This window comes from Takifugu rubripes, chromosome 1 (genome assembly GCF_901000725.2).
Source record: "Takifugu rubripes chromosome 1, fTakRub1.2, whole genome shotgun sequence".
Classification (NCBI taxonomy): Eukaryota; Metazoa; Chordata; class Actinopteri; order Tetraodontiformes; family Tetraodontidae; genus Takifugu; species Takifugu rubripes.
Genome location: NC_042285.1, coordinates 20,837,508 through 20,848,439, shown reverse-complemented (window position 1 = coordinate 20,848,439; position 10,932 = coordinate 20,837,508). Strand labels below are relative to the sequence as shown.

The 10,932-nt window shown below is 43.8% G+C and overlaps 2 protein-coding genes across 5 annotated transcripts; one reads left to right on the top strand and one right to left on the bottom strand.

Annotated features, from left to right (window-relative positions):
- Positions 1–291: 291 nt before the first annotated feature.
- On the top strand, positions 292–7,657 carry pfkla (phosphofructokinase, liver a). Of its 2 annotated transcripts, none has more exons than XM_029844357.1 (22): positions 292–570; positions 1,091–1,164; positions 1,283–1,360; positions 2,538–2,727; positions 3,079–3,244; positions 3,335–3,379; positions 3,483–3,591; positions 3,924–4,019; positions 4,129–4,221; positions 4,441–4,566; positions 4,650–4,714; positions 4,792–4,855; positions 4,942–5,088; positions 5,161–5,231; positions 5,550–5,637; positions 5,734–5,886; positions 5,968–6,132; positions 6,209–6,270; positions 6,395–6,506; positions 6,581–6,680; positions 6,764–6,869; positions 6,944–7,657. In XM_029844357.1, exons 1-22 carry the CDS (start codon positions 486–488, stop codon positions 7,089–7,091), a joined length of 2,343 nt encoding a protein of 780 aa, XP_029700217.1. In that variant the 5' UTR covers positions 292–485; the 3' UTR covers positions 7,092–7,657. The 2 variants fall into 2 exon arrangements, with proteins under 2 accessions (XP_029700217.1, XP_003962034.2); XM_003961985.3 differs by having other exon boundaries at positions 293–570; positions 4,792–4,873.
- LOC105417368 (uncharacterized) lies at positions 7,550–10,692 on the bottom strand. 3 transcript variants are annotated; one of them, XM_011610668.2, is made up of 14 exons: positions 10,413–10,692; positions 10,214–10,270; positions 10,007–10,133; positions 9,839–9,928; positions 9,573–9,760; positions 9,458–9,491; positions 9,260–9,365; positions 9,035–9,146; positions 8,896–8,966; positions 8,505–8,701; positions 8,291–8,420; positions 8,177–8,218; positions 8,067–8,091; positions 7,550–7,972 (listed from the first exon to the last, which is right to left on the bottom strand). In XM_011610668.2, exons 1-14 carry the CDS (start codon positions 10,462–10,464, stop codon positions 7,854–7,856), a joined length of 1,350 nt encoding a protein of 449 aa, XP_011608970.2. In that variant the 5' UTR covers positions 10,465–10,692; the 3' UTR covers positions 7,550–7,853. The 3 variants fall into 3 exon arrangements, with proteins under 3 accessions (XP_011608970.2, XP_029700224.1, XP_029700231.1); XM_029844364.1 differs by having other exon boundaries at positions 9,458–9,760; XM_029844371.1 differs by having other exon boundaries at positions 8,905–8,966; positions 9,458–9,760.
- Between the last annotated feature and the right edge of the window lie 240 nt (positions 10,693–10,932).

Sequence of the window (10,932 nt, the reverse complement as noted above, 5' to 3'; positions counted from 1 at the left end):
CCTTTGAGCAAGGTAGCGAACCCCCACAGCCCACATTGGGCCCTGATTCGGCACCCTGCCTTTGTCCAGCAGCTCCGGGATCCAGCACCCTCCCCCCGTGACCCCGACGGGGGTCATGACAGAAAGAAAAGAAAAAAAACCCCGATCTTCCTGGTCGTCCATTGTGAACATGTTTCAGAGCACGTCGTGCAAGCGGAGATAATTTGCAAGACGTGCTGTGTTGTGACGGACGGTAACGGTGTATTGAATCAAGCGCTCCCTGTTGCTGCGACCCTTCGGATGGGGGCGGGGCCACACGTAGAGGAGGCGTCCCTGTGCGGTTGTAGCGTTACCTGCTGAAGAAGAGGAAGTCACCGTTTCGCATTGAGCTGCCTGCTTTTGTGTTTAACGGGCATTTAGATTTATTTTTTTAATTTAGCCCCGTTTCAACTTTTTTTAAAAACCCCCAAAAAAACGGGGAAAAAACCCCAAACTGAGCGGCTAAAATGTCTTTCATGGACGTGGAGAAGTTGAAGATGACGGGTGCTGGTCGAGCCATGGCAGTGCTGACCAGCGGTGGAGATGCACAAGGTCACTATGAAGTCAACCAAATCGAGCCTAAAAGTCTTAAAACGCATGAGGTCATGTTATTTTGTTCTTGTGATTTTGTTTGTATTTTCTCTAAAAACGCCTGTTGTGTTTGGGGTTTTTTTTCTTCGGCGTGACGTGTTGAACCCCGTTAAAGTGTCAGTTCTGGTTAAAGGTCGTGTAGACGCTCGGTGTCAATTATAATTAAGCATTATTTGGTATTGTGGTAGACTTTTAGATGCATTATGTTAGTTTGATCAGTAAAAAAGTGATTTTATGGATGAAAAAATAAGTTAACTAATGATCACATAAAGGTTCGTATTCTCAAATACTAGCATTTTATTAGCACATGCAGTGTTCTGCGGAATATATTACGCGTAATATCTGTGAATCCATCCATTTTCTCTTTAAGCATATTTAAATTAATTTACTTTGTCACTATCAGTCTGTATTTGTGTATTTTGTGGTATTCTAATGACTGATTTTATGTCTGATTTTCAAACCTTTGAACACTGGACCCCAGGTATGAATGCTGCAGTTCGAGCTGTGACCAGAATGGGCATCTACGTGGGGGCCAAAGTCTATCTCATTTACGAGGTATCCAAGTCATTAGTGCGATGGTACTGAACATGCACAGCGAATTGGCGCATGATTATTTCTGAATTTGTACTGTTTTCATTGATGGTGAGCAATGAAAATGAATGCTGCCTTGCAGGGTTACCAAGGCCTGGTGGATGGAGGAGACAACATCAAGCTGGCCCACTGGCACAGTGTGACCAACATCATCCAGCAGGTGGGTAAAAACCTTTCGATACTTTTGTATAAACCCTATTGACAACAAAGATGGGGTGTTTAGTCACGTCTGCATCTTTCCTATTTCTCTCACCTCTAAAAATAAAAGCTACTCTGAAAAATGCCTATGGGCCTTATGTCCTATCTGCTCTTTTCTGGTTCTTTTTTTTTTTTTTTTTGCATGATTTAATCAGGATTTCTCTTAATTCATTTGTCTCCTGTCTCCCTGCCTCTAATACAGGTGGTAACCTGGTAAGGGCACTGAAATGAGTAGCACGATTTAACATAGCTGATAGCATCTATGGTTTAGTTTCTGTTAATTATTTTTCACAGCACTAATATGATTGGATGTCTGTGTTTTCCCTAATCTAATAGTTATCTCACAAGCACGTAGAGGAGACTTGTGATCCAGTTTGGTGGCCCTAAACACTGCATCCATTTTTCACTCATACTTTAAGACACAAATCTCAGGAAAATACCGTATTTTCACGACCAAAAGGCGCAGTCTCAGTTTGATTTTGTCACAAAAGTCTCAGAGTGTTCGCCTTCCGTCATCCAGCGCTCTGTCCGTTTCCGTGGCAACCGAGAACCACGGTGAACGACGACTTCTCATACCCCGTTGTGCGTATCGCCACCGTGCCGGTCCCTTTTTCTCCACTTTGTGGGTCAAAGGGATGTTAAAAGTCAGAGGGATCTCATCCATGTTGGTGATGTGGCTGGGCGCGGTTATATTGTCGCGGCAGTAGGTGCGGAAGATGGCCGCCCTCTCCTGGTTAGGGTTAGGGAAGATGGCCGCCCTCTCCTGGTTAGGGTTAGGGAAGATGGCCACCCTCTCCTGGTTCAATGGCCTGCAGTTTAAAGTAAGCCTCATTCATACGCGTCTCGCTTGATCTGCGCCATTTTAGGGGATCCTTACGCGGAGGTGTGCCGCTAATCGATTGGCGGAGCGTTTACCGTAGTGCTCCTACCAAAGGCGCACAGCAGATTTTGGAACTCCACACACAAGGCGCTCCATATTATAAGGCGCACCGTCGATTTTTGAGAAAATCTCAGTGTTTTAGGTGCGCCTTATAGTCGTGAAAATACGGTAAATAACAGGATTAGAAAATGCCTGGGTTATTGAAATATGTCGGCAACATCTTATTTATTTATTGTTTTTTGCTTTGTTTGGATGACAGGGTGGGACCATGATAGGTTCGGCCCGATGCAAGGCCTTCACCACCCGAGAGGGCAGGATCGCTGCCGCCTTTAACCTGGTGAAGAAAGGCATCACCAACCTGTGCGTGTGCGGTGGAGACGGCAGCCTGACTGGGGCTAATATCTTTCGCAGCGAGTGGAGCGGTCTGCTGGCAGAGCTCGTAGAGAAAGGTAATAATCTGCCTAAAAAGGTGTAAGAAAATATAGTTTAAGAAAATACGGCTTGGTGTTCTTACATTTTTGAGAAGTATGTAGTTGTCTTCTGCTAGTTTTGGTTTCTGCTAATGTCGACTAACATATGGATTTAATCAAAATGTGTTTCAGTGAAAATCAGAAATATAGTCGAAACTGGACGTAAGGGAAAGGAATTTTTTTCTCTCTTAACTGAAATAGTAGAGTGGACAGCATTTCATCCTATGCTGATGGTCCTTGAAGGCATCATTGCTTGTGACACATTAATTGTGGCGTTGTTATGTGTGCATCCAGTACAGCGTGTTCAGTAACAGTCACGTGCCGCTTCAGGTAGGATTACGGACACGCTGGCCAAACAGCACGGCCACCTGAACATCGTGGGCTTGGTGGGCTCCATCGACAATGACTTCTGTGGAACGGACATGACCATTGGAGCTGACTCTGCGTTGCACCGCATCATGGAGATAATTGATGCCATCATGACCACTGCGCAAAGGTCCAGAAGACAGTATTGTATACTAATGTTTTTATTAATCCTGCAGATTTTCAGTTGCATCTGAGTATAAATGTTGTTAACTCTTTGCAGCCACCAGCGCACTTTTGTTCTAGAGGTTATGGGCCGTCACTGTGGGTGAGTTTGACACTGTCATGCAACCGCAAATAAAACTATTCTAACCCACATTGAAATGTTATCAAACATGTCATGTTTAAAATAAATTTGTACTGTTTTTTAGATATCTGGCCTTGGTGTCAGCGCTGGCATCTGGGGCAGACTGGCTCTTCATACCGGAGGCTCCACCTAAGGAGGGATGGGAAGACCGCATGTGCAACCGGCTGGAAGCGGTATGACAAAAGCAGTTCATCAAAGCCGTCGCTAGATGAAGATGCAAATTTGTGTAACAGACAAACAGTTTGGTCTGCAAATATCTGGAAAGCGGGATAGTGGAAGAGAGGGGAGTGAGGAGGGAGGACGTATTTTTCTGCTGTTATAACCTATTTTGATGCCTTGCCCTCCTTGATCACGCTGGAGAAATAAGATGTTGGACACACTTTTAAAAGGTCTCCTGTTTGTGAAGGCGAGTTGAGGGTGCAATACTCCCTCACTTGGCCTCTCAGGGACGAAGCAGTGTTTGTTGTCACACCGGCTTTATCCTGTACTGCTTGTTTACTTCCAGAGCCGTACAACCGGGTCAAGGCTCAACATCATAATTATCGCAGAAGGAGCCATCGACATGAATGGGAAGCCCATCACCTCCACTTATGTCAAAGATGTGAGTTTTAAGATGTTTGTATAAGCTCTCACTACAGCTCTTTGTTTATTTTCTGATTTCCTGCTGAACGACAAACACTGAAGCCATTGAAACATGTTTGTCTCTTAAGCTGGTGGTCAAAAGGTTGGGCTACGATACCAGACTGACGGTACTGGGCCACGTTCAGCGCGGAGGAACGCCGTCTGCATTTGACAGAACACTGGTGAGCCGAGATGCAGCATAGCAGCGTCATAAAATGCCTTATAATTAATGTTTTGATGTTGTAATCATGGGTCTCCCTCTTTCACTGCCTCTCCCCACTTTCAGATGTTGACAGTAAAACACAACTTTGGCCAATAGACAAATAATTTGTGGGGAAACCTGCTGCTGTTGGCTGATAAGACTGTGCATTTATTTTGGCGGGGTGGGTGCCTGTTTTCAGAGCAGTAGATTGGGTGTGGAGGCAGTGATCGCCCTGATGGAGGCCACTCCTGACACTCCGGCCTGTGTCATCGGCCTGTCGGGTAACCAAGCTGTACGCCTGCCTCTGATGGAGTGTGTGGAGATGGTTCGTTACGTGTTTCTCTTCTATTATGTAAGAGGTGAACGGTGGAAGGTCCTGATGGTGTTTGACTGTATCGTCCGTTGCAGACAAAGTTGGTGCAGAAGTGCATGAATGAAAGGAGGTTTGACGAGGCGGTCAAACTGCGAGGAGGGTGAGAGATCCGAGTAGTCGCGCGTTTGTAGTCAATAAACTGGAAACACAACGTTTATATTGTGTCTTTTTTTGCAGGAGCTTTGAGAACAATTGGAACATTTACAAGCTTCTTGCCTTCCAAAAGCCGGTCAAGAATGAGGGGAAGACACAAGTTCAGGTACTGACCCCCCCCCCCAGCAAAAGTATCACCTCAGTTATTGATGTTGGCCCTGTGCTCCCCTCCAGACTAATTTCACCTTGGCCATTCTGAATGTGGGAGCTCCAGCTGCAGGGATGAACTCGGCGGTAAGGTCAGCGGTGAGGCTGGCGCTCATTCACGGCCACAAGGTCTATGGCGTCCATGATGGTTTTCAGGGACTGGCCAAAGGAGAGGTGAGTTTTTGGATTTTGATGTCGTTTCCAAAGTTTTGAAAAGATGAAACGGAGAATCGCGTTTGTCTGCAGCTTTTCAAGATGAATTGGGGGAATGTGGCAGGATGGACGGGCCAAGGGGGGTCGCTGCTGGGGACCAAACGGTGAGTGTCGGGAGACTTGAATCGGTATCAAATGAACCTTACAGCAGACGTTAGAGATCTACAGCTGTTAAGTCAACAAAAGCAAGGGCGAAAGCACCCACACAGCAAGATGAGACACGGTTTACAGGCGGCAGCAACGGAATACCTGTATCGTTAGGGGGGTGGAGACAGGGCAGCTACGTTTGTGTCAGTGTGTTTACTGCGAGAGGGGACGACATCATTTCTGCTCTCCATATTTAAAGGGTTGCTCTCATTACATGCATTCATTTCTCATTGATTGGATGAACATTAATCACCCCCCCTCATATCTTGTGTTAGAACTCTTCCAGAGGAACACATGGAAAATGTTGTGGAGACCATTCGCAAGTATAAAATCTCAGCGCTGCTTGTAATAGGAGGGTTTGAGGTAAAGAATAAAAGGACAACCTTCCAATAGCCTGAACCGAATTAATGGCACCATAATCGAAAAGGTCAATGGTGTTTCCTTGTTTGTCCTTCAAAGGGGTATGAAGGTGTCCTGCAGCTGTTTGAAGCCCGGACTCACTATGAAGAGCTGTGCATCCCCATGTGTGTCGTCCCAGCCACCATCAGCAACAACGTCCCTGGCACGGACTTCAGCCTGGGAGCAGATACAGCTGTCAACTCTGTCATGGATGTAATGTTGATCATGTGGCACACGGTCTGACGTCAGGACTTTTGTTAGAATAAGCTAAGAGAAAACCTCCATCTTTTTCAGTGTTGTGACAAAATCAAGCAGTCTGCATCTGGGACCAAGAGCAGAGTGTTTGTAGTGGAGACGATGGGGGGATATTCTGGCTATCTGGCAACCACCGCTGGCATAGCAACGGGAGCTGATGCAGTCTACATCTACGAGGATCCCTTCAACATCCACGATCTGACCGTAAGACCCAGAGAATGAGCTTTCTCTACCAGCTTCACAACTTTGTGTCTTTTTTAATGACCCACCTTTGTGACAGACAAATGTGGAGCATTTAACTGAGAAGATGAAGAAGGATGTCCAGAGGGGTCTGGTACTGAGGTACGGTACCACCTTCAATGGCCCAATTTCATGTGTTGCTGAGGGAAGCTAAAAAGGGGAAAAAATGCAGATTTTCCAAAGGTATTCAGAACTTTTCAATCAAATGTTTTCTTTTCCGCACCAGGAATGAGAAGTGCCACGAGTTTTACACAACTGACTTTATCCACAAGCTGTATTCGGCAGAGGGGAAGGGCATCTTTGACTGCAGGTTTAATGTGTTGGGACACCTTCAGCAGGTACAAAACCACTGCGAAACATCCAGCAAGCTCAGTCTGGTGATAGATTTATACGCGAGTCTTCTTCCCTCCAGGGAGGAGCACCTTCGCCCTTTGACAGGAATTTTGGCACCAAGCTGGGGGTCAGGGCCATCCAGTGGCTATCACAGAAATTGAGCGAAAATTTCCGGCAAGGTAGAGTTGTGGTGTAAATCCACCCGCGCTACACGGGCACGATCCACAGCAGAGTCTCGTATACGTCTCTTCTACCCCTCCAGATCACGTGTTTGCCAACTCGTCTGACACGGCGTGTGTGCTCGGCTTCAGCAGGAAAGTCATCTCATTCATCCCCGTCACCGAACTAAAGGCGATGACAGATTTTGAGTAAGCGAAGTCCGTTTTTAAATCAGTCAGAGGTCATTTACGCTGGAGGCTCATTCATGTTTACTTCTCCTCAGGCACAGAATGCCCAAGGAGCAGTGGTGGCTGAAATTTAGGCCAATTCTCAAAATGTTGGCCAAGTACCAGATCAGCTTTTGTGAATACGTGCCAGGGGAGATCGAGCATGTGACCAGACGTTCCATCAGCATTGACTCTGTGTTCTAGCAATTCCTCTTTAAAGCACGTTTCCAGCCAGCCTTTGCTCTTGCAGTTTCCACACTGCTCCTCTGGGTTTACAGGACTGGAGGCTCTTTTTTCCATCTCAGTGTGTTGTCAATGTCCTGCTGTCTAAAATAAATGTAACTGGTGTTAGAAATTACTTAATATGGCCCTCAGCATGAATTACCTTTCCCTGCATGCCAAATGATGCATTTCAGTCAAAACACTGTCATTAAAGGCAGCCGGATGGGCTACAAATACGTTTTCATTCATGAATATCGATGGAATATTGTCCTACTTGTAATTTGCGGTGTCGTTTCAATCGTGATATTTGATATTTCAGAACATAGAAAGTGGTGCTTCATGTGCATTTTACTTTTGAGGTCTCTACAATTTTGTATGTACTCTTCTATTGACTGCAAATAGTAGAATGAGAAACAGTTCATTCATTGATATTGCTTGTGTATTTTATGCAAATATAACCGCAAATCATACATATCCACCATGCAGTTTATTACCCTGTGCAATAAATGTGAATACTTATGCTCAGAGAATAAAGAACTCTAACGTAACATGCTATAATAGTAAATCTTTACCATTGGTCCAATTTTGATGTTTTTTGTCAAAAGCTGTGAAATATTTGAAACTGAACTGCTAAATAATACTAACAAAGAATAAATATTAACTTTACTCAAATCACCATGAACTATGAACTGTTGACATTTTTAATCATCTGTTAAGGGACACTCCTGGAAGCCTGTCTCACTGTTAGAAGTTAAATGAAAATGGTAGCCCGGTGTCTTTGTTGTCTTTCTGTGGACTCTTGGAGGCGAAGCCAAACTGGAAGTCTCCACTTTTCTTTTGCTGATTAAAGACAAACTTAGGGCCTGAGAAAAGATGCACACAGCTGTTGTTTACAGCATGTAACCAAACGGCAAGTGTGGAATGCAAACTTAAAGAAGTTTGAATTACAGAACTTACTTGTAGCCTTTGAATCTGTGGTTTTCTGAGAAGATTGAAGACATACATCAGATTTTTACCTATTTGTTTTACTGTTTTGCATTTTATAAGAGCCAGTGAAAATGTCTTACTTTCTCACTGAAAAAAGGTCCAGTGAAACCAAAGGATATGTCCTACAAAGTAAACAGGCATCACTGTAATTTCACAACACTGATGTGGCTTCACTCATTCCTTCTACTACTGACCTCATCCTGTAATGAGCCCATGTCAAATCTGAACCCAGGGAAGACGGCCGGGCTGGGGTCTGAGCTCAGCGAGAATGGGAAAGCTGGAGATTTGTTATCAGGAGTCTCTTGAAGTGCGGAAAAGCCAGGGCTGAAGGTGAAATGTCAATGAGAAATGCGGCATTATCAGAAATTGTTCTGTAAGCAGTTCTACACTCCAATGACATGGCCTTACTTAAATTTGAAAGTTGGGGTGGAAGGCTCAGTTTTGCCTGTTGTGGAGGGAGACCGGAGATTTGTTTCTTGAGACGCACCAGTACACATAGAGGCTACTTCAGTGTTCTCTGGGACTGAGGCCTCTTCCTCCTCCATAGCTGTGACGTTCATGTTCTGATCATCTTCCTCCCCAGTGCCTTCAACGCTGGACTGTTCCTGCAGAGGAAAATGCTTAAAATCTCACTAAGCAAAGAACAATGATCGAGCAGCCATGTCCAACAAGATAGATTTCAGAGTTTAGCAGATAATGAAGACAATTCTGACAAGTCTCATTGCCTTCAGATTCAGACAGGTGTGATTTAATCAGTGAGGACAAGAGGAAAGATTTGTGGAAGGTGGGTGGACATTACCGCATTTACTTTCTCTGGTAAAGTTTCCTGGTCCTGCTTTTCTGAGTGATTTTCATTCTTCGATGTTTGTTCTGAATGAGCAGATATTGTGCTTACAGGGCTCCAAGAAACGATGTATTCTGTATTTTCCTTGTCTTACCATTCAACTGCTGGTGAGTTGAGAGCAGCTCGTTACCAGTTTCCTCTGCTGCAGCGATGCAGTGAGCCGTGTCCTGCTGATCATGTTCCTCGTGAATATCTTCAGTATTTGCCTGTACAGATGATTTATGGCTGTTCTGTGAGATCTATTCACACCAGCGTTTCCAACAGGAACAGACTGCGTTTTATTTTATTATAAAATGTTGTTATGATGCTGTCAGTCTACCGCTGTCTCGACAGTATGAAAAGAGGAAATGTCGATAGAAGCTCTGTCCTCTACTGCTGGAGGACTCAGTTGCTTTTCTGATTCTTTCAAGGGTTTCTGGTCAGCCCTAGAAAAAATAGTGAACTTCATAAGAGAACTATCAAGCTGTGCCAGCAATTGCTTCTTTTTTAAAAATAAATAAGATTATCTGAAAAATACCTGTCTGTTATTTCATCAGAGGTTGTAGAAATATCTGTTGAATTGTTCAAACTGAATAAAGGACCCAGTGGTATATCCAGTTGCAGTACAAGGGAATGATGATATTTTTTATTACCAGTAAGATGTGCCAGGCTTTTCTCTTTTATTGTTATTTCTTCATCATAAGCCTTGATCCTTCTCTCAATCCCCTCTTTGTCACTCTGCAGTTTGAGGAGCTTTTGTGCAAGAGGATGCTGGCAATAGTATTCTTTGTATGACTGGAACGTATTCTTACAGCTTGTATATTTCTTTTCGAGGTCTTCCCTTGGTGGAATGCAAACAGATTATTCGTCTCAATAAAAACACTGAAAATGAAGGGGAAAAAGAGGAAAACGACCTCACAGTTCCTGCCTGTAACTGCTTAATTGACTCTGGGCTTTTTCCTTCAGGGACTGCTCGTACTGATGGAGCCGACTGTTGGAGGCCTTGATGCTGCATAAGTCACACCGGTGTCATGATGCCGCTTCCATTTGTTTAAAGTTTGGCACATATATTGTCGGGTGATCATACCTTTGAGAAGTTTCTGTATGATGAGCCAAGGCGTTCTGTTTTGACTTGATTTCCTCTGTCAGTTTCTCAATATTTATCTCCAGTGCTTGGATGAGGGCCTTTCTTCCAGCTATGTCTGAGCTGAAACCTTTGGAAATGGGGGAAGGTTTTTTTTTCTCCTTTAATTATGTAAAATAAGTCTGAGGCCAAGAAACAGAGGTTACAAACCCTTAATTTGGAGGTGGATTTCCCTTTTCTTGAGGGCATTCTCCCTGGTTTGAAGGGCTACAAAACAGAGAAAATGTTATTTGTACAGTTTAGGATGCTGAATAGGCTGTTTTATTTTTTACAGTTAACAAGAAAACGAACTTAAAGATTAAACGGCAGCTTAATAAAACTTACAATAGTTGAAACTAACTGAACTCACCTAACTGAACAAGGACGCTGTCGATGTCAATAGGTGGGGGTTGGTCGTTCATCTTTTGGATAACTTTGTAATGTAACACGAGCTACGTGTTCGCAATCTGTCCGATTATATTCGCTTTTTAGTGGGGAAACTGTAAGGATTTCTAATGGAAAAGCACTTGGAAAATTTATAAAGATTACTATGCGATTAAAACGAGATTTTAATTTTTAAACAAATGAAATACAATCAAGTGCAAATTAGACGATCACCAAGAGCTGTTCTCAGTTAACCGGAAGTTAGCGTTGACGTTTGTCGGCAGATAACAAATAAAGGTCATCACCTTTAATTAACTGTTATGGCCTGTGGCACATTATTAAAACGTTTTTGTTTTGTTGGGTTTTTTGCTTCATTGTCGTAGAATGTTTCCTATGAATTAAACATCTTTATATTATTTACCATGTGAGCTATAATAACATAAATAGAGTATTTCGGTCTTCCATACTGTAAATTGTTTATGCTAAAATGCCGGTTTGGGATTGGT